This window comes from Ciona intestinalis, chromosome 8 (genome assembly GCF_000224145.3).
Source record: "Ciona intestinalis chromosome 8, KH, whole genome shotgun sequence".
Lineage (NCBI taxonomy): Eukaryota > Metazoa > Chordata > Ascidiacea > Phlebobranchia > Cionidae > Ciona > Ciona intestinalis.
The window spans coordinates 152414-175951 of NC_020173.2; the positions used below are offsets into that span (position 1 = coordinate 152414).

A 23538-nucleotide genomic window follows, 5' to 3' on the forward strand; every position below is an offset into this window, starting at 1 on the left:
CCCACAAAGTAACATACTTGGTAACTCGTAAGCTGGCACGAGGTGCACACCCGTGTTATAACGACTGTCGTTTTCCGGCCACGCGAGGATAAAGTAAGTTACATTCATTCATTCAAATAGGTATACCCCAGGCTTAGACCAATTAATAACTATACCATGTTTAAATTGTAATCAGCAAACATTCTTGGGAGTAAATTCAGGTTATTATTGAGTTGCTCTACAATACAGGTACAATTCCTATGTTGGTTGAATAAATGCGAAAATATTGGATGCAATTAAAAGATATACAAAAATGATATACAAGTCACAAGTGCTATATAATTTGAAACTAATTAACAAGGAATGATGAGCATAAACATGCATACCCTGAAGTAAAAATGATTGTTGCAATAATTCTGATGCATAAATAAGCATAGATGTACAAACACGTAGCTAAATATTGTTTATAAATTTTTCAAAGTAACGACAATATCTCAACCAAGAATCTAAAAATGTATTTATTATCCTTGCTATAGTTTTTAGGATATTATTAGTTTTGCAACACAAGTGCATTATAAAAGCTGACAGTATTAACGGAACGAGATAAATGTAATGTCTACAGCATGAGAGACTTCACTGATTGTTAGTTATATACATGGTAATAGGTTAATATAAACAAATGTTAAATACATAAAAGATTTATTGTTGTCCTGATCTAATAATTAAGTTTATAATATACAAGGTTTCTAATGCAATGCAATAAACACAATGAATGTAATCAAGAATCCAATGTTTCCAAGTGAGTAAACAACCAGAATGAAATATTTAATCCCAGCTCCCTGTAATTTCAAATAAGAGTTAAATTGTGCTTTAAAGTAATGTATTTAATTTCATACTTTTGGTGGTTGGTCTTTATCTGCTGCATTGTCATCCATGTTCATTGAGTTTTTCGGAGTCTTTTTATAAGCTATGAACAAACACATCAAGTTTAATGTCTAGACAATAAACATTTCAAACACAAGTCATTAAATTTTATTGCTCTGTATTTTATGATGACTGCAGTGAAATACTAGTAATTAGTTCAGAGAGAGTTGGCATAAAAAATACTTAGTTCGAGGTGGCACTATCTAAAGCAGTTGGAGCTTAGGGTAAATTTATCCTTGATAATGACGATCTGAGAAAACTTTAAAATATCGGCACAAAAATAAATTGCCGGAAGAGCTGTTTTAGAACAATAACCTGATATATGCCCATGAAATGCGGATAGTATTTCAAGAATGACTTCTGTTATGACATGAAATGCAACAAATCCAACCAAAACCCAGGTATCCCATTCTGGTAAGTTCAGTTTAGCAAGATCCACACCTAGAAGTTTAATCAAATGATGATTAGAATATTTGTCATCCGAATCATTTTGGTGACTTCACTGATATGGTATGTACAATATTTCTCAGTTAAAAATCTAGGTATAATGTTGGAGATGCCTTACCAACCTTCGAAACTATGAGGTCATTGAGGTGATATATGCTTGAGCGCAGTTTTATTTGTAACGTACTTTTTATGAAGTACCGAAGCCAAATCATTTATCCATACAAGTTTAACTATATTTGATGACTAATTTTTAACAATATCACACTATATTTTGTTAAAAAAAACAGGACACCTAATGAGTAAACAATCAAATAGCTTAGATCTTTTAGTTTTGTTGTATAAACATCCTAAACTGAATGTAACAAAATTCCCGTTTAACAGGATAACATTAAAACACTGTACATAAGCATTAAAGCATAGCTTACCTAAGAATATAGCAGTTAAACCAAGAATATGAGCCGCTGTCCCAACAAACCAATGTGCCCAGTTAAATATTACCCTGTTCTTCTCACCAGGATGGGGACGAAAGATTGCCATTATGGGATTGATTATGGCAAGACAAGTTACTATTATACCAATAATAGGATGGGCACCTGCCTTCTAAAAAAAATTAGACAAAAATATAAGTCCGTTTACCTAGTTACAAATGTTCCAGTTACTAATTATCTAAGATTAAAATCTGTGATTGGAAAAGCAATTAGAAGTATGCTTTAAAGAATAAACATATATCACAAGCATAAGCTACATTTATATGCAGATTTGCATTTACGTATAAACATTAGCAGAATTAAATATGACTTGATATTGCTGCTGGTTACCAACCGTTATCATAAAAGAAAATCTATTTATAACCCATATTTACGCGGTTTCATGATATGGACAAATGAGTCTATATTGACCATTCATTTATCATCATAGTGACCTGCATTGTTCAGAGCCATAATAAAAGAACGTCATTTACTTACCACACTATAGCCTTTCACGTTGACAAATATTAGGATAAATGCAATAACGGTTGCTAACAGAGCTGTGACCATTAGTGATCTATGGATCTGTAAAAAATTGATCATTGTGCGCTTGTTATATAATATTTGATCAGATAAAGTAAACGGCATTAGATTTTCAAACAGTACGCAATAAAACTACCAAAAACAATCTCATTATTAATTACATACAAATATTAAAATATTAATTTGCTTTACAGTAAAAGAAAGCACCCATTATCCTCCGCTTACTTAAGAGTAACAATATGAACAATAGAGATAAGTGTAAAATTTATTTTAGCCTGTAATGTGTGGTAATATATGAACTGTCACAGCCAGGCCTAGGTATATTAAACCGAGTAAAATTATCCTAGCAAATTTTATATAGCGCTACAGATGCACAGACTTTTTATTAAAGTTTTTTTTTAATCAGAGCTAAATAAATAAGATACCGATCGCTGGTACAGTGGTTTAATATTTTTACAAGAACAACTATCAGATCTCTAGGCTATATTTACACTTGAGTAAACAGACTACTTAAATGTTACAAAATATAAATAATTGACGGTTACCTGGAACCATACTTTCTCCCCACCGCAAGTCATGTCATGAAACAGAGGTTTGAAATGTCGTGCGATAATCACGCCAATGCTAGCACACGTCAGCCAAGCAATCATCATCAATGATCTAGAGTTGTTTTGTATACCGTAATACAATAACAATGCATAAATTACAGTTACATCTCAATAGTGTCATTCAATTCAAATCATGGAATTTAAATCAAAGCTGTAAATTCGTAACAGATAGCTTAAAGGGAGATACGAAAAAAAAATTGTGCTTAAACGTGATCTGAAAGTACTGCAAAAGTAACAAAAATGAAAAAGTTATTGAAAAGATCTCGTGAAAAAAAAACAGTGGAATTAAACAAATCAGCCAAGCGATTATGTATGGGATTTACCGTAGGAAAAGGTTTTTGACCGTTTCTTCTTTTTACGACTAAAAAATGTTTAAAAAATGTTGTTTTAATTTTTTGATTAAACCCAGCTACACATGCCACATTATGTTGACATACCATGTTTTCAAACTTAATTTTTAACATGAACAACCAACCTTTTTCTAAAGGAAATAATGCAGCAGGTAGCGGTAAGACATAACAAACATTTTAATATAAAAAGTGCTGAAAATATCGGCATAGTATGTAGCTACAATCAATCAAAAAACTAAAACACAACTTTTGTATTTCCTTCGTTAGTATAGAACTATAAACAATCAAAGTTGACTAACACATAATCTTACAAAAAATCCCATGCATTGTCGCACTGCCAAGTCATTTTTAATCCAGCGGTTGGATTTGTGGTTTTCACGGTTTTAGAAGCTGTTTCGCTGTTTGAAACTTTAGTGGTACCTTCAGTTACATTTAAGCATTTTTATCAATACTTAAATTCTGATTTTTTATTCGTATGCCTCTTTAATTACCCCAAGAGTAAGACCCTTACTCATATATCCTCTAACTTTCAATTCCCTAATATTGTTGGCTATGAACGCATACATACAATAATTTACAAAAGTTTTGGTAATTACCACTCATGTTTATGCACAGTACAGACCGAAGCGGTTTACAAATGAATTATTGAAATTACTTACGCATGTGCTTTAACCATGTCAATTGAGTCAACAGTTCCACCTATGTCTTCATTCAGTTTAAAATCAATTGAACGAGTTGATGCAACTCTTGATTGACCGTGATAGCTCAAACCACCGGCTGTAACAGTAAGTGTAAAGAAAAATATTTTTTTTGTTGTTTATTTATAACTACCAAGTGATGTCCCAGTTGCAAATAATATGTAGTAGGTGGTTGTTGAGATATCAATGACAGTGTTTGGTGCAGAAAGATCTTTCGTAACACTCGCTGGGCGGGTAAACGAGCATTGTACTACTCCACCATTTGTCCCAGCTTGTATATTTGTTACACCTTCCTGCAAAATAAGTATGAGGTATTTAACATATGGTATTTAAACAAATGTGCAAGGTAATTAGTTTACCGGTAGTGCTGTATCTACTGGTGCTGCTTGAAGACCTTTAATAGCCCCAGATTTTACCGCTGATGCTGTACAGTAATACAGATCCGCATTCTGCATTCGGTCACTACTGCCAAACGCGAACCCAGCGTATTGTGAAGCAGCCATACCTCCCGATAATTGCATGTCGACTGTTTTAGAAGCAGAATTCTGAAACATTTAACTGTTAAAATAGAACAATATGATCAATTGGGTCATCTAGTTTGAAGACGTATCCAAGCTAGGGTTAAGAACTATACACATACAATGTATTATTTGGGGTGTTTTATCATGATGAAGACAACCTTTTAAAGGGGCACACCAACGAAAAATCAAAATTTGTGTATGGAAAGAGATGCTCAAATGCACCCTAAAAGTACCATCAAAGTTTGCCAAAACGATACGGCTTCCAAAAAATTCGCCTATAAAAAACCTCCTGCAGTAAAAATAAGTCAACCGTTTGACAATGCATGGGACTTCCCCTAAGAAAAAATGTCACTCAATTTTACCCGTTTCTAGTTTTTAAAATACTAAAACAAAGTTTTTTTTTTCGTTTGGTATAAAGAATGCTTCGTCTTCAAGAATATATAAAAAAATGTACAACATAGACTTTATTATGTTTAAATTTTTCGAATGAACATAGATACATACCAGATTATGCTGACTCAGCATATTTTTAAACCTAATGGTACACACGAAAAACTGACGTTTTTATTAAAACAATCGTGTAGTAGGAACTTGTAGAACATATTAAACAATTTAGAATTTATTATAAAAAAAGTGCTAAAAATTAACTAAAAAGAAAAAATTCTTTAAAGAAGCATTCATTATACCAAATCAAAAATAAAATTAGACTTTTTTTAGTACTTTAGAAACTGAAAAGGAAAACGATCAAAGTTTAGCGAATTTTTTTCTAATGGGAAATCCCATGCATTGCGCCACGGCCAAATTTTTTTACTCCTGGGTCGAATTTGCTGTTTTGTGTTTCAAACCTTTGATGGTACCTTTAGATCACAAGCATATCTATCAATACACAGATTTTGATTTTTCGTTGGTATGCCCCTTTAACAGAAAATCAATTTAAAACATTGAGTAAACTGCCACAGGCGGATAAAGTACTTTAGGTATAAAGTGTAAAAATTGAAAAATCTGGTCAATCTGCACTCACATATTTCCAAGATAGGAACATACAAGTTGAAGACTGGGTTGAACAACCAGGGGGGCTACGAAAGCAACCTTTAGTTGAACCACATCCCGATGTTAAGTCAGAACTTGGTTGTGTTGTACTAAAATGACAGTTAATTGTTGTTTCTTATTGTTGTTTCTTTTATTTAAACATTGCACAAGTAGGTAATAACCTACCCAGGACTTGGGGTTGTTACAGGAGCGGGTGAAGTGGTAAAGTTAACAACAGCTGATGTGAAAAATCTGTTGGCTGCACTGTGTTTCACTATGTTTCCACCTACATTAAAAGTAATAAAGTTTTTATTAAAATATTTTTATTAGGCAATAACAGTTTAAGGTAAAATTCAATATAAAAAGGTAAGGTATAAGTCTTAGATATGTTGGTTAGGCTTTGTATCCATTTTATATTCGCTTTTTCCTGTATGACTTACTATTGTAACTCCCTGTAGCCATCAAAATAAAGAAGTTATCAGTCACAAGATTAAATGTCTTGGAACCAGAGGTAACAATCTTAGTTATTGATGCTTGTCGGGTGAAAGTACATTCTCCAACACCATTAGTAGAGGCTGCTGATAGTTGCACAACTCCACTCTGTTTAGTTATAATATTATTCTTTTAAATAACACAAATTTAAATACAGCATGTAATTAGGTGTTCACAAAAACAAACTGATTAGGGCTGTAATTAATATACACATATGAAACATAAAATAAATGTGAATATACCGGAGTTGTTGAGTCAGTTGAAGGAGCGTTATATCGAACTTGCAGCGCCCCTGATTTAAATTCTGTTCCAGTACAATAATACAGATCACCATTAGCCATGGCTGGAGTAGAAGTAAAAGCCACCGCAACATATTCGGAACCTGATCCAACGCCTCCACTCAGTTCAAATAAAAAACTTTGGTCCGTTGCATTCTAAAATTTTAAAGATTAATAAAAAAGGAAACAAAACTTTCAATTCAACTAGCAGATAAATGGAGCATAAAAAACTAAAATTCAAGAAAAAGTATTTCAATTATTTACAAGGCCTATTCGGTATAGTATAATACTTAATATTGGATGTGAAGCAAAATACTGGATGTGTTTCGCAATGTAGGTTTATTCTTTAAAACAATTTATATCAAAAGTTTAAAAAAATAACTCATAAACTTTATTCAAGTATACAATGTATTAAATTGTGGACTAATTTTAAAATATATAGCATACTGATGCATGATATCAGTAATCACTAATAATAACAACAACATAACTATGGTTTAAATCGTTTAGCCAGTCATTGACCAGTCATAGTCACCATGACAGCACAAGAGCTTTTTAAAACTTAATCTCTTTACCCCTGAGGCATCACTGTAGGCTGCATGTCAACCATTTCATATTCCAAGTCTACATTTTTTTTATGTTTTACTGTATTTTATATTTAGTGCACATATGTTAGAAATATCTTTTGATATTATATGACAATGTTTTAACAATTGATGGCTAGTGAAATTGTTGTTAATATCCACTGGTAAACAAGGTAGCACAAATCTGTGTGATGGGAATACATTTGACCGATTAATTTTAATAAATCTTGAACACAAAAAACCTTTACATAAGGTTTACTGAAAAAAAACATTTCGGGAGCAAAAATGTTGCAGGTCAAATTATTATGTTATTTTTTTATACTTGTCTGTTTATCCAAATTTTCCTAAGATATATAAAGTTTCCTTACATAAACATAAGAAATAAACAGGCAGCTAGAACTTGTTACGGAGCATCCGGTTGGAAAAGAAAAACATTGCTTTGTTATTCCACACCCACTGTTGGATATAGCCTCCGTCCTTCCGAGCAAAATGAAAACAAACAGAACAAGTGTTATTGACACCATCATACTTAAAATCTGCTACAGAGATTGAGAGACATGATAAAATAAAACAATATAATAAAAACATAATAATATAATAACGCGCAAAATACTGTAATAAAATAAATCCTAGGCAGTGTTCCTCTAGCTTTTTGATTAGGTAGGCACGGTGATACGTAAAGATAAAGAAAACTTCGATCGCAATGCCAAATATGTTCAACCTCGTAAACGACATGTCATCATGACCAGCAGATTCAAATGAACTGAAGCAACAGCACTACAGAAGCTATTTTAATCGCGAGAGAATACAATGCAATATGCGCGTCTGGTCTGTTGTGACGTCAGATCACACTTTTTCGCAATAATCTCTTTTTATCTTAAATTTGGAACACGGTAGTGGCATAGATATCATATACATAACTAGATAGCGCATCTTCCCCACAGAAATAAAAAAGAATAGAACGCGCATCTCTAATGTCGGTAAAGGAGAGACATGATACACTTTCTCTTTTTCACGACTCGTTCCCGTTTACTATAGTAGTCAATGGAAGCCAGGGCGTTTTATATGTAGTTTTACTTTGTTTTTTTGACTTAATTTAAGTTTATCAAAAAAAATAAAAGAAAAATAAATATTTCCAAACAAATATATTTCTATTAAACCGTTTGTTCAAACGTTTTTAATTAAATTTATAAAATAATTAATTTTCCTAAACAAGCGCTAAAGTGTAAGCGTTAACCTACCAAAACTAAACTGGCCTAATAAAGTGGAATAGTTAGTGTAATTTTTAAAATAAACTAAACTGGCCTAATAAACTGGAATGGTTGGTGTAGTTTTTGAATTAAACAGCCAACACCTCCTAAAAGACCAAGCGAAATGGGGACGGAGTTAGCAGTCACGTGAATAGAAAAAGGAATGTATCACGAGTTTGGGCAGTTGCGCGTTCCACTCCTTTTTATTTCTGTGATCGGGGGAAGATCACAGAAATAAATTGTAAAAGATAGGCGCACAGTGGTTTTAGGAGGTTTTGGCTGTTTAATTCAAAAACTACACCAACCATTCCAGTTTATTAGTCCAGTTTAGTTATTTGGTAGGTTAACGCTTACAGTTTAGCGCTTGTTTAGAAAATGAAATTATTTAACAAATTTAATCATTCAACAAACGGTTTGGTAGTAATATATATATATTTGGAAATTATTTTTCCCTCTAAATTTAAATTGAATTAAAAAAACGAGGAAAAAATACATAAAAACCCCTGGATTCTATTGACTACAATAGTATCGGGACCACAGAAATAAAAAAGAATAGAACACGCATCTCCAATGTCGGCGAAGGAGAGAGGTGATACACTCTCTCTTTCGCGGGTCGTTTCCGTTTACTATTGTAGTCAATGGAATCGATGACGTTTTATGTAGTTTTTCTTCGTTTTTTTTACCTAATTTAAAGTTATAGTGTAAAACCACTATTTTTTAATATATATATATTTCTAACAAACCGTTTAATTAAAATTTTTAATTAAATTTATTAAATATTTAAATTTCCTAAACAAGTGGTTAACTGTAAGCGTTAACCTACTAAATAACTAAACTGGCCTAATAAACTTGAATAGTTGGTGTATTTTTTAAATAAACACCTAAAACGTATCAAAAATACAATGCGCCTATCTTTTATAATGGAGACGAAGCGAAATGGGGACGGAGTTGGCGGTCACGTGAATAGAAAAAGGAATGTATCACGGTTTTGGGCAGTTGCGCATTCTACTCTTTTTTATTTCTGTGATCGGGACCGCCTCGCAAGAGAAAGAGAGCGAATCAGCTCTCTCCTTTACCGACATTGAAGATGCGCGTTCTACTCTTTTTGAGCACGTAGTGATCTAATAAATCCATTTTCGTCGAACAGTTGTTCTTGTTGTTGTTAAGTGATTTTTTCCGCACTTATCTCAATTCTTAATTCTGGCATTATTCTTTATAGTCTCTTAATTGAAATCAAATTATAATATATAATTAAACTTTAATTGAATGATTGTACTAAAAAATATTTTGAATTTAAGCATAGCTTCATAAACCCTATATACGATCGCCTAATCAGCGAGTAATTAACGATTACTTTTCTGTTTGTTTAAGGCGCTAATTCGTCTTTAAAATGTACTTTAACGTTGATTAATCGATTGTATTCGATACATTAATTCTAACAGGCTTAGTCGTATAAAGCATAGTGTTTGAAATCGTCCAAGTAATAAGTAATTAATAATTATAACGCCTACGAGTCAAGTAAACTGCCATGCATCGGGAACCCGTTGGTAGCACGTCAGTAATTGATAACTTTTGGCTTTGTTTATGTTAGTCTGCAAATATAAATAAAAAGTGTATATAGTATTGGTCCCCTGTATCTCTTATTAAAAAAAATCCAAAGAAATTGTTACGGCAGGCAAGGATTAAACTAGGCTTATTAAGCTTCCCGACGAGCGACCTTACCGGTCGAGCAATAACTTCCAGTCATACGACCTGTCGAAACAGCGCATATATAAATCTGGGAATTTGAGACATTAGGAGGGTACGAGTTAGTAAGATAAGTAATCCACACAACGATTGACTCCTAATCTATCAAACTATTATCATTTAAGCAGGGACGCATCAGAAGCACTACTTTTATACCTTATTATCATTTTTCGTAATTGAAACATTATCTTTATTTAAACATGATATGATTAATATTTTAATATGATATGATTAATATTAACTTCTAACATTACCTAATTACTGCGTGATTACGATTTGTCTAAATTCATCAAAATAAACGTCTTTAAGTGATGACGATGTTAACCAGTGTAAGTTTACAAAAGCAGGAGAAAAGCACGGAGTTGTACTTGTACAGAACGAATTTGCACGTATTCTTTGTATGTATGTAACTTTTATCCTCGTGTGGCCGGAAAACGGCAGTCGTTATAACACGGGTGTTCATACAACTCGTGCCAGGTTACGAGTTACCATGTATGTTACTTTGTGGGTAATTATTTTTTTTATTTTTTTTCTCTCATTTTTTATGAATATGGCTAATAATTTAGACAACCCATTAGTAACCACTGGGCTGGAGCAATTGCCGTTAGGTGTCTTGCTCAAGGACACATACGCCCACAATGGTAGCAGCGACGAGCCTTGAACCCATTACATCCGTGTTTGAGGCAGGCGCGCTAACCACTATGCCATGCGGCGCCTGACTTACCAATCACCCAATCTATACCAATCACCCCAATCATCATACGACATACATCATAAGTTTGAATGTGAATGTAACTTACTTTATCCTCGCGTCGCCGGAAAACGACAGTCGTTGTAACACGGGTTTAACACCTCCTGCCAGCTTACGAGTTACCATGTATGTTACTTTGTGGGTGATTATTTTGGGGGAGATTTTTTTTATTTTTTATATATGGTTGATAATTTAGACAACCCATTAGTGACCACTGGGTTGGGAGCCATTGCCGTTAAGTATCTTGCTCAAGGATACATTCGCCCTCAGTGGTAGCGGCGACGAGCCTTCAACCCTATGGGTTACAGGCAGGCGCGCTAACCACTATGCCACGGCACCGGTCGTTTCAATAGTTATAAATTATAATAGGCTACATGTATGAATTCATTTTTCCTACTGCTCCACACTCACCAATGGGGACTGGAACCTGTTAGTTACTTCTGATTTGTTTTTAATCGAGCCAAGTCGACCGTTGTAGTAAAAGGTTAACGAATATAGTAAGGTGGGGGAAAATGTAACACCTTTTCTTTAGTTTCCTCTTTTTATTTGGTAGTAAACAAAGAACATTCAGTGAATTATAAAACTGTATCCTGACGACTTCCACAGATCGTTGTTAATTATTTAAAACATAATTAAGCTATTTGGATATAATGTGTTGTCCCATCTCCCCCCACCCTACTATATTATGCTAAGTAGTTTAAAACGTGCTCACTCATTAGATTTTTGATCTCTTGTTTTATTTCTGTGACAAATCAAATACACATTAGTGCAACCGAAGTGTTAAAGTCTCCATCCATAGCTACCGTGATTTGGCTTAATTTACATTGTTTGAAGTTATGTATTAACTTGCTTAAATATATTGAAATTATCGAAAAGTTACGTATTTGTGCCAGTACAACACCTCTAAAAGTTACGTATTTGTGCCAGTACAACACCCCTAAGAATGGCACCGTATATAAATACACCGTAGAGGATACTTTGTTGCCTGTTCATAATTGGATGCCGAACTGTTTTACTCACGCGAGATATAATTTTGTGCCAGAAATTAATTTCAATTAAGTTTTATAGAAATTGCTCAAAAAAAGATATTATTATTCAGAATGTTAAACTTTAATGAAATAAAATGTGTTATTGTATCCATATTTATCTTGTCCAATACCAAAGCTATAACCTTACAAATATAATTCTAGGACCCCCTTCTATTTTAGGCCCAACTGCCAGATAGTTATCTTAGTGGTGAAATATATAAATATTTTAAAAAGTTTCTTAACAACATCATCATGCTAATCACAATCAAGACTCTCAAACAAAATATTTTCAAAATTGAAATAGATGAAGAAGAGCCGGTAAAACAATGATGTTTAAATAAACAAGTTTGGTATTAAAATGTTGTTATCACAGGTTAAAGTTCTAAAAGAGAAAATTGCTAAAGAGAAAGGAAATGATAATTTTCCTGTAGCTGGACAGAAGCTTATATATGCTGGTGAGCTTTATAAACTATGGTGGACCAACATTGGTGGTAACTGGTAATGCTTTAGCTGGTAATCAGTAAAAATTATAGTGCACTGGTCGCATGAAAGACTTAAATGGGCTTCCTGGATGTTGCGGTCATGGGACAAATCTGGCCCAAATCCCAGACTCTTGGACCTTACTACAAAGGACCTTACTTACCCAGAAATAATAAAATAGAATATATATATATTACATATTATTATATTTGTATATATTTTATAGGCTTAATCAAGTGGGGTAAAAAAACAATGGGGTACTTTGGTTAGGAAATGACAACTCCCCTAGCCCACTAAAAAATAGTTTTATCGCAATCAGCTTTTGTAATTAAATTTTTCGTTCGTAGTTTAGAAACCAGAAAAGGTCAAAGTTTTTGTAAGTATGCCTTCAATGTGACCATCTGGATTTACACGTTTTACAAGCCTGGTCGGTTTTTTAATAAAAATAAAAGCAATATTTGTTATTACAAAGTGCCTGGTAGGCTGGTAGCATATGTTATCTTGCTGCTTTTAAATGTTTATTATAGATTATATGTGTAATATTTATAAAATTGTTTTTAGGCAAAATTCTTGATGATTCGAAATCATTAAAAGAATATAAGATTGAGGATGGTAAATTCATTGTTGCTATGGTGACAAAGGTAAAGCTTGCGATAGTAGAAATCTATCTTAATTTTTTAGGAGATTTTATCTCCTTTAAAATTATTAAATAGTGAATATACTTTAATCTCTAAAGTACCTGTTGCTCTATAGTTGTGTACTTGTGTTAGTTTCATAAATTTATTGTTAAAATGAGTCTGTTTTCATTATGTGTTAAATAGTGTAAGTAACATTTTAATATTTATGGTGTGATTCTAATGAAAATAGATTTGATTTGTTTGTATATTTTCAAGAAACACGATGTTATATACCACTGCCAGTGGTGTTCAAACGGCGAATCGATCTGGATCTTTTTAACTTTTTGTGTGTATCTTTCAATGTAGTCTTATAAATGTTAAATTACGACACACGTAAAAGTTAAATTATAAAGCAAACATTCACACCTGTTTTAAACCTCCTACATGGTAAATAATAATGTGTCAATCGCTATTATGATACAATAAATCCCTACTATTTCGTAACAAACAGCCTACCTGGCTAAGAAAAACATGGTAAATATGAGGTTAAACTATATGATGCAAACGTAAACCGAACGGTTATTTGATTTCACTTTTGCGTTGATCGTGATAGTGTGTTTTACGCAATCATACAGATACAGTCAACCAAGGGGGCGCGCAAGTGTGTTGAGATCCTCATTAGGGAGGCGTGCTTCAAAAAGTTTAAGAACCCCTGCCGTATTATGATGCAAATAATCGACGTATAAATTGCTATTATGTCGTAATTAGTTGCCAGGTCAACCAATCGCTATTACGATCAGTGGCGCAGCCAGGGGGGTTTCGGAGGTTGCGTTTCTCTCAATTTGTACACTATAAAACGTCATAATTAATAATTATGTTACAATAAGACGTGTGAAGTAACAATTGAACGAACAAAGGTTCAAATGCAACACGGCAATGTTTGTTATTCAACCGATTTCGTTACCTGAAAATTACGAACACCCGTGATTATTAGGAACACGCTACAAGCATTAAACAAAAAATTTTAGCTTTAACAACCCTTCCTATCGCACATGCACCTGTATTCTAGTTGGAAAATTGCTTTATACCAAGATTTGGTAGCTTGAGTGACAGACGGGCATAAAAAGTATAAAGAAACATTTTATTGTTCTGTTCTGAAACTCCCTCCCCCTTATTTTCTTCTGTCTGCGCCACTGATTATGATGCAATGAATTCACGTGTTAATTCCTACTATTATGTAACAAACAGTGTATCAAGCTAAAAATACACGGTAAATATAAAGCTAAAATTACAATGCAAACTTTAACCCAATGGTTATTTTATTTCGCTTTTTTGATAATCTAGATACACATACCACAGGTTTAAAGGCATGTTTACTATTTGTATTTAGTGAATCATTATGTTGTTAGGTTTGGCTGTGGTGGATGGAGCAGAATTCATTTGACCACCCCTGTTACATACGAAAAAGTTTATTGTTATTAGTTATCAATTATTATAGTTATATTTCTGTGCAGCCCAAATCTGTGTCTCCTCCTGCACCCACCCCACCAGAACCAACTGAAGCTGCAGTCACCACGACAACCAGTACACAAGAAGAGCAACCAACCAATCAACCAGCAGTTGCAAGGTAAGTTTTTAATTTTTATTATCTTAGTTCAATGGTTCCCAAAGTTTTTTTAGCGCGACCCAAATCAGAGTTTTATGAACATCTCACGACCCATAGGTAATCCTTTAGCTGGTGGCCACCTAAAATTTTGGGTTCAAAACGTTTATTAGACCTCACGGATACCTGCTGTTTATTTTTTTTTGCGAAAAAGTCAGACGTTCATGTCAAAAATTAACTTTGAAAATGCGCGAAAACATGCTGCGTCACCATAATTCGCTTGACTTGCGTAAGGTGAACGATTTATTACGTCACAATAGTATTATGTTCTGTCACAATACTGTATTACGTACGTTAAGGGACGTTATAGACTTGTTTTCGCACTGTTTTATGGCAGTAAAAACCTTAAACCCCTAATTCCCAACCAATAACCCCTAACGAATTACGTAATCTGTAAGGTAGATCAAACGTAACAATAGGCATTCTGTGACGTAATAATCTAACCTTGGTTTAATTTATAACCACTGGTGTGGAAAATACGGTGACGCAGCACGATTTCGCACATTTTCAAAGTTATTTTTCGACACAAACGCCCGAGTTTTTAAAATCTTTAACTGTTTGTGTGGATCTTTCAATGTATTATTGAAAAAAGGCTAAAATACGACGCATGTGCCTCTTTAACATTCAAGCCTGTTTTAAACCTCCTACATGCCCAATGATTTACGTATCAATCCCATTATGACGCAAATAATCGGCGTGTGAATTGCTATTATGTCGTAATTAATTGCCAGGTCAAACAATCGCTATTATGATGCATTGAATCCACGTGTGAATGCCTACTATTTCGTAACAAACAGTCCACCTGACTAAAAAAAACAGTAAATGTAAGGCTGAACTACGACGCAAACCTAACCCGAACATTTAAAAAGATAAAAACTTGTTTTAATAAATTTGAATCACCTTGGCGCGACCCATTCTTCAACCCTGTGCGACCAGTGTTTGGGTCGCGACCCATACTTTGTGAACCGCTGTCTTAGCTTCATATTTTTGTGATAAACTTATTTTAGGGTAAAGAATCGTATTCCTGTGTTTATTATGATATACAAAGATGGTAATTTGTGCTTTTCATTTTATTGCCACTAATTCACCTTCTATGTGGGCAGCTAAGTAAAGCTTGAAATGAATCTTTTTATCCGACCTTATGCAATGGAAACTACAGCTACCCAACAAATATATGGCCTTAGTACAACATTAAATATGTTGTTTGGTTTTATCAGATTTTGTTTTTAAGTTTTTTTAAATTTTACGGTCTGTAAACTTATATTTTTTACATGTAGCTTTTAAATTAATGTTATATTCTCTGAAAACTTGCTGCATATTCTAAATTATGTTTCCAGCACAACCAGTAGCAGCCCAGCTGAAGAACAAGCTTCTTCTGCATCTCCACTCAATGTTAGTCAAGCGGAGTCTACACTTGGTAAACTTGTTTATTTCACTTTTACTGAATAAGAAAAACTATTAGAATAGCCTATGTTATTATAATGTACTTCAAAGACCCCTGTTTATCAACTGGCAATGCTCATTGTTGGTATAACCTTCATTTATTTAATCTTCAGTAACTGTAGTAATGCGCTTTTTACATTCTTTTTTGTGTTCTGACATTTATTTGATTTAAATAAAGTTCTACCCTTTGTTTATACTGATTAATTTATAAAGGACAATGAAACTTTTATTTTAAACTGTGGTTTTGAACTCTCTATAATTAGGTTTGAATAACTAAAACCGGAATTCCCAATCTATAAGCTGGGGGGGCATTATGAACATTTGTTCGCTTGTTAAGTTAACAAGCTCGCTAAAACGATTTTTTGCGAGGACTTAGCGAGCAAGAAACTCTCTTAAAAAAATGGTTTTATGTAGACGACTCGCAAACACCTCGTGCAATGCCGGGTTCAAGTGAGAGAATTCGTAAAAAAAAAAAAAGAAAAAAGATTCATTTTTTACGAGGGAACTGCGATTACGTAATTTTATATTGTTTTGTGTTGGGAATTGGTGGACTAATTTTTGATTAAGCTGGGTATAAATATGAGTAAAGGTAGCAAAGTGGTTAAAAAAGGAGCCCCAAGGTGGGCAGCAGTTGAAATGGAGGCATTAGTTGAGGTGCTCGTCTTTACTTGGCGCAATGAATTTCTGTCTGCATTTGTATAAACTGAGGACGCTTTGAAAGCAAATTATCCATGAAACAACGAAATACTACACTGACGGTTGGTTGGGAAACATAAAAATGTTGCCTTTGGCTGATTTTTAAAAACTTCAAGAAGCTAAAACTTCCAGTGATATTAAAATTTGCTCTTCAACTGAAAGGCGTCTTTTACTGCTGCTTTGCGGTTTAAAATCTTTGTGCAAAAGATACAATTCCTGTATCACCGCTTTTGGCATACGATTTTACAAAAATAATTCCACATCTGTCATTTCTATGCTTTTCCTTGTGACATTTACGCAAAGTTTTCCATGGAAATAAGGCGGCCATAAAAGTTTTGTGTATTACTTTTGCGTCAAATACAAAAATTCGCTATGAACAAGTGGTCTAAGTTGCACGTTAGTTGGCGAGCGATTTTGCAAGTTTGAGTTAGCGAGATGGTGCTTTGTAATACCAAAAGTGGGTTTAACGAGAAAGTACGTCACTACCAAGCTTGCTAAACTTAGCGAGATGTGTTCATAATGCCGCCCCTGATTGATTTCAGATAATGAAGAAATTTAATTTATTGCAATCTGGGTTTAAAGTATTTTACAACTACCATAACACCACACCACTCATTGGTTCCTAATAAAATGCAGAATATGTAGCACTGTTTGTTAAAAAAATTCAAGTGATTTATTTTTAGTGACTGGTGAAGCTTATAATGAATTGGTGACGAGTATAATGGCAATGGGATTCGAGCGTGAACGAGTTGTTGCCGCACTTAATGCAAGTTTCTGCAATCCTGATCGAGCTGTTGAGTATTTGATGAGTGGAACCACCAATGGTATGCTCTGTTGTTTGTTGGCTACTTGGCTTCACACTTCTAATTTCTGTTATCTTAATAGGTTTATCTTGCCAAATTTCTTGAACTATTTATTCAAGTAGAAGTCGTGTTTATATCGGAAAAAGTAATATATAACATCGCCTGTTATGGTAGTTACCTCATGTTTTAAATACTCAAGTCACTTAATATTTAATCATTTCTTTCTATGATTTGTTGTCACAAAGTTTGACCACAATGTCATGAAACAAAAAAAATTAAAAGATTGTAAACTCGATCTATCTCTATGGTTTAAGGTTTAATCTTAAAAACATGGTTAACTGCGCAAGGTATTTGTCAAACAAAGTAATACACACGCATGACATACATTCAGTATCAAAATCTTGTTGTATTCAGTTGGAACTGCACCACCCCAACAACAACCAGACACCATACCAACTGAGAATGCCCCAATAAGCGGTAAACTGTTTATATTTGTGTTGTGGTAATGGGACAACTGATCTACGTCCCATGTTCCCTTGCAGGCTTCCCCAAAAAAGGGATTTATATTCTCATACAGAATATGATACAAATTGTTCTAATAAAATATCTGTTTCATATACAGTTTTAAAATACTTTTAAAATATACTGTTTACTGCATATCAAATTATTTGATTATATGTAATTCATGTTATATTTATTATTTTTGCACAGTGTGTTAAAGGTTTTGTTAACCATATTTTAATTCAATTGGAAGTTATACAGTGATGACAGTTGAATACATAGAATATTTCTAAACCACCCATTTGAAATTTCTTCTCAGATTCAAATGTATTTAATGATTTGATGGATAATCCTGAAATACAAGTCATGGCGCAGCAAATTCAACAAAATCCACATTTGCTTCAACCATACCTGCAACAAATCGAACAAAGCAATCCAAGTTTATTCAATGTAGTTATAAAAATAGTATTTATTTTTAAATATTAATAAAAGATAGGTTGTACAACTTGTACTTTAAGGTTTGCTGTAAAAAAGAAACACTTTTGTTGTGTGGGTTTGGAGGTATTTTCAAATATTTTTGTAACAACTGAAGTATCATGTGCAGATGGTGTCGTCTCATCCTGAAGAGTTTGTTTCTTTTCTTACAACATTGCGTCGAGGCACATCACAAACCCAACCACCTCCAGCTTCAGCAGGAGCAGGTGGTGTCAGTTATGTAAGAGTCACTGCAGGTGAACAGCAAGATATAGAACAGGTATTCTAGCCAAATACTATTATTTTATTATTACTCGTTGTACCGTTAGCAAGCACACTTCGTGTTTTATAATTATTAATTTGTGATTACCTGTCTGAACATTCAATTCATGACTACCGTTGAACTAATGACTTTAAGTTTAAGTGTATAGCCAAAATGGCACATCTGGTTTTACAAGTAGTTGCTGTTTTAAGTAAAACAAATAACATTACAATATTTTGTTGTTTCAGTTAAAAAGCCTTGGATTTTCCGAGTCTGAATGTGTCCAAGCATACATGGCATGTGATAAGAATTTAGATATGGCTGCCAATTTCCTTTTATCCGATATTTAAGAACATATCTGATGTCATAAAATGCTCTGATAGCAGTTTCACACTCCATGACTGCTATTTTTAACGGAAGAAAACAGAAACATCATACATTCAGTAATACTTAAATATGTTCTCGTTTTGAAAAATACATTTTGTTAATTTGAACTTTTGCTTAAAGCATATTATTAAGATAAGAAAGTGTTCATGGTGCATGCAAAGTTTGCTTAAGAAATTCATACTATTTCATTAATATGTACTTATTAATAGGCTCCTACTCCGCTTAACGCCAGTTTTAACTTATGCCGTTTCACAAGAGTTCGTGGTGTGTGCTTATAATTCGATTGGTTTTAATTTTGTAACGTTGTATATCGTTCTCATGTTACAAACCAGTTCGTGGCAACAAATTTCATAGAAATTTAAATTCGAGTTTGTTACAGTCGTAATAAAATTAGTTTCCAGGTTAAGTATTTATTTGCTGCAACAACCGGGCAACTTGCTCTCCCTTCGCTCCCAGCAACCTTCGTTCATTTTCCAAGATCTCCCGTTGAGATTCGATTCTTTCCTATAACATATTATCTTAACTGTTACTGATGAATAAATGTAACTTACCTTATCCTCGCGTGGCCGGAAAACAACAGTCGTTATCACACGGGTTTAACACCTCGTGCCAGCTTACCAGTTACCTTTTGTGTTTTTTTAATGTGTGGCTGATTACCCAAGGACACATAAACCCACAATGGTAGCACAACGACTAGCCTTAAGCCCTTTACCCCTGGGTTCGAGGCAGCCGCGCTAACCAACAGTGCTACGACGATAACAATTAATTATCCTTTCTTGTTGGACAGCTTCGATTATTAACACTGGTGTCATGATTTATGTATGTAGCTTTATGCTCAATGTAATCGCCGCAAATCTCCAGCTAGTTTATGAGAACTCGACTTTGTGTCCGATTTCTTTATAGAACCGTCTGTTGGATAAACCATGAGGGACAACTGGATCGGGACAATTAACTTTAAGGGCTTACTCGGATAGAATTGGAACAACATCAACCTGGTATCTCGGATTTCGAGTATTGCGCTGAGCTACGGCGTCAGACAAAACAATCATAAAGTCCTATTAGAAACACTCACCCACGCCTTTCTTAATTTTTGTCGTTCGACATCATTTTCTTTCCTCCTCTCGAACCACCAAGCCTCATTTTGTCTCTTGTGCATCTTCACGAGCCTTTCTACTTCCACTCGTTCTTTCTCGAAGCATCTGACGTATATGATAGTATCAGTGTGTCAGTTAGGGCTAGGTGACTAATCAAATAGCATATTGTCTCACTGAATTATTTTAATTTTTTCGTTTTCTAACGCTTGCTTTGCATGGCTTAGTTCTGCACTTGCTGCACGGAACGTACACAGTTGAACGTCAACGGGTTCAACATCTTCAGCTTCGTATTTTAAAACGTGATCACACAACGGAAAATCCTGTCGAATATATCATATATGAAGAAGGGTGAGGTTAGGACACGGGGCAAATTAGGACGAAAACAAATGTTAGAGTACTATGCAACAGAATTCTCACGTTCCAAGAAAGTGTGCGGCAAAGGCAGTTACTGTTGTTACAGTATTAAAAATTTGTTGTTGGTATACTATACAACATTGTTCCAATGGCTGAAAAAGACAATTACATATATTCTTCACGTAACTTTGAGAAAGGCAGTGCCAAGTTCGTATTGCGAATTCCCGCCGAAAAATTACGTAAATAATCAAGCGACTTTTTTTGTTTAACATTTACAAGCTAATATGTAAGTTGTACGAGAACGCTGCATGACCCAAAAAGTGGTACGCGAATAGATATAAAGTTTGGGAACCACGGATATAACACGACTGTTCATACACCTCATGCAAGCATACGAGTTACCATGTATGTTACTTTGTGTAGGTGATTATTTTTTTAGATATTTTATTTTTTTATTTAGGTTTGACAACCAATTAATGACCACTGGGTTGGAGCAATTGCCGTTAAATATCTTGCCCAAGGACACATACGCCCGCAATGATGAGCCTTTAACCCATTACCTCTGGGTTACGGACAGGCGCGCTAACCACTTTGCCACGGCACCATACACATTATAACAAACATTTTCTACTTTTTTATTCATCCTGCCAGTTTGCGAATAGATAAATAAATCCTCGTTCGTTTTAATATATTTCCTTAAAGTGTTGTCAATTGATAAATGTATGATAGTACAAATTTATGATGTCACCCAAAAATAGTCATAGATTTTATTTTTTTTAAATTACGCAATATTTGCCCAAGTGTTTCATCTTCCCTTCTACACTAGTTATAATTTATAAACAATTAGTACTGTAATTTACCAATTTTGTTTGCACGAAGTCCTTTATTCTTTTGTCGGTTATATCCTTGTACCTTTCATCCACTTTGTATGAGACCGCAGGCTGTTTTGTTGGTGACCAGCAAGACAGCGAATATTGCTTAAATTAAAAGTGTGTATCCTTTAAATAAATTACAGTCGACCTTTAGGGATTTAAAGTTTTCATAATAATACCTCTGTACAGAAATCTCCAATCAAATGTTCAGCTATTGGTTTTCGTTCTGATGGGTTTATAAACCTTAGAACGTAACTTTCATGTAATGTTACCATTCCCATATCTCTAATTCCCCCAAGTACATACATTGAGCTGTGATGTACAAATGCAACGTGATCTCGAAGTGCAGGAGGTGGTATTCCAGCCACAACAGGTTGCTTCCATTTTCGCATCCCTAGTAATATAAAAGTGGGTTAAATTATAAACAAATTAACATATTATGTTATTAACAGCTTTTACCAACGCTATACTTGTATATGGAAGAACCTGTGTCATCCATCGTATGCCCACCAAACATGTAAATGTCTTTATCTCTATGTGCGACAAATGTATGACCAGCTCGTGCACTTGGTGGAAGACCTCGAAATGATGGCTCGATCCAAGTCAAAGTAGCTAAAAGGTCACTCTGTTTGTTATGGCAATTATCGTTATAAAAGTAAATATATAACGAACCGGTATCAAAGCAGAAAATGTCATCATAACATCCCTGCATGGCATCGGAACCGCCGAATACAAACATTATTCCGTTGACAATGGAGCTACCGTGGTGATACCGTGGCGATGGAGATATACCGGTGCATTTGATTGGTAGCCACATCGTCGTATCTTATACATACGATATTTTTACATATAAATTTAAGTTAGTGGTCGATATAGTACGTGTACCTAGGGTGAGCATATGCACATTGTTTGTTGGCGAACATCCCACGACACCACCAAATGTAAAAGCTCGTTTTCCAGTAGCACATACAGTGAAACCTATTGCAATAGGAGCAGACCCGGTTGCTAACTTTTTGTTCCAACAGTAACTTTCTATGATGTATAAAAAAAATTGTGAGACGTAAAACAACGGTCGGTAATTGAGTTTGTACCTGTGCAGCATTCCATGACACCAGGCAAACATTGATTAAACGAACTTTGGTTTCTGCCACCGAGTAAATACATTTTTTTGTTGAAGATTCTGTAAAAGCTAACTAATTGAATATGTGCGATGTGGTAATTGCATGGTGTCATATCTTAAAACACAAAATAAAACACTTTAGTTATACAGTAAGGCGGGGTAACATGGGACATGTTTTTATTCTGTTTTCTCGGCCTATTTGGTAGTAAGTAAGAATATTTACAGAATTAAATAACCACGCTCTCACGACTCCCTCAAAAAGCGTTGTTAATTGTTCAAAATACGATTAGGACATATCGGCTCTAAGTGCTAACAGTATGCCATCTTGTACCACAGTATTACATTGTTAGTCATATAGCTGTCCGTGATGCAAAATTACTTGTGTCAAGTGAACTTACAATAATGAATGGCTGTCACGTTCTTCGGGTAACAATCCGTAACATGAAAGTTTGCTCCAATTCAATTCTTGGTCTTGTACTACATTTAGACGCAACTGATTAATCGGCTATCATTCTAGTTCACGACCGCATACTTACTTTGCAATTTGTACAAATCGTTATAGTATATGGTCATCTGAAACATAATTACTACGTTTAAATAATTAGTTGCAGGGTGAGCTTACTCTGGATGAACCATCCACTTACTCCATTTTCTTTGTACGATCCTCCGAACAAATATACATCGTTTCCTGAATGAGCTATAGCAAATTGGCATCTATGTGTACACGAGTTACACTTAATTCAATAATTACAACAAAAATCGTAAAATATTTTGTACACTACCTGATGGACGGGATATCACCCGAGATTACCGAGCGTTTCCAAGTACAAGAAACAACAGCCATGATACACAAGTGCGCCAAATAAAACAGCGCAGTACACTAACTTAAGTTACTTAAGAGTTGAGACACTTATAAGATGACGTAAAATACTTGAGTGGCTTGTACTTGTTTTGAATGCTGGCCAAGTGTCGCGTTCAGCTATGCTGGATTGATACGTTCATTTGGCATGATTGTCTATCAGATGTAACACAAATCATTATCTTAAAAAGTATGCAAGTATGAAAGAATTAATCAGC

At 34.2% G+C, this 23538-nt stretch overlaps 3 protein-coding genes across 4 annotated transcripts; 1 reads left to right on the forward strand and 2 right to left on the reverse strand.

The window, feature by feature from the left end:
* Nucleotides 1-152: 152 nt before the first annotated feature.
* Nucleotides 153-7486, reverse strand: LOC100176500 (putative ferric-chelate reductase 1). The gene is made up of 14 exons (XM_026835383.1): nucleotides 7289-7486; nucleotides 6301-6492; nucleotides 6007-6166; nucleotides 5753-5852; nucleotides 5559-5676; nucleotides 4376-4561; nucleotides 4150-4309; nucleotides 3978-4095; nucleotides 2906-3020; nucleotides 2316-2402; nucleotides 1776-1950; nucleotides 1219-1344; nucleotides 876-946; nucleotides 153-818 (listed from the first exon to the last, which is right to left on the reverse strand). The coding sequence occupies exons 1-14, from the start codon at nucleotides 7445-7447 to the stop codon at nucleotides 726-728; spliced, it is 1860 nt and encodes a 619-aa protein (XP_026691184.1). The 5' UTR covers nucleotides 7448-7486; the 3' UTR covers nucleotides 153-725.
* Nucleotides 7487-11855: 4369 nt separating this feature from the next.
* Nucleotides 11856-19397, forward strand: LOC100179594 (UV excision repair protein RAD23 homolog B-like). Its single transcript, XM_002131489.3, has 10 exons — nucleotides 11856-12013; nucleotides 12069-12150; nucleotides 12737-12816; nucleotides 14307-14419; nucleotides 15793-15872; nucleotides 17278-17418; nucleotides 17812-17874; nucleotides 18218-18348; nucleotides 18503-18652; nucleotides 18883-19397. Exons 1-10 carry the CDS (start codon nucleotides 11948-11950, stop codon nucleotides 18982-18984), a joined length of 1008 nt encoding a protein of 335 aa, XP_002131525.1. The 5' UTR covers nucleotides 11856-11947; the 3' UTR covers nucleotides 18985-19397.
* LOC101243504 (rab9 effector protein with kelch motifs-like) lies at nucleotides 19284-23476 on the reverse strand. Of its 2 annotated transcripts, XM_004226255.4 has the most exons (13): nucleotides 23244-23476; nucleotides 23106-23175; nucleotides 22998-23034; nucleotides 22860-22938; nucleotides 22433-22521; nucleotides 22227-22373; nucleotides 22014-22166; nucleotides 21801-21953; nucleotides 21521-21735; nucleotides 21330-21446; nucleotides 20290-20435; nucleotides 20094-20220; nucleotides 19284-19525 (listed from the first exon to the last, which is right to left on the reverse strand). In XM_004226255.4, the coding sequence occupies exons 1-13, from the start codon at nucleotides 23303-23305 to the stop codon at nucleotides 19424-19426; spliced, it is 1497 nt and encodes a 498-aa protein (XP_004226303.2). In that variant the 5' UTR covers nucleotides 23306-23476; the 3' UTR covers nucleotides 19284-19423. The 2 variants fall into 2 exon arrangements, with proteins under 2 accessions (XP_004226303.2, XP_026691454.1); XM_026835653.1 differs by lacking the exon at nucleotides 23244-23476 and having other exon boundaries at nucleotides 19299-19525; nucleotides 22860-22954.
* Between the last annotated feature and the right edge of the window lie 62 nt (nucleotides 23477-23538).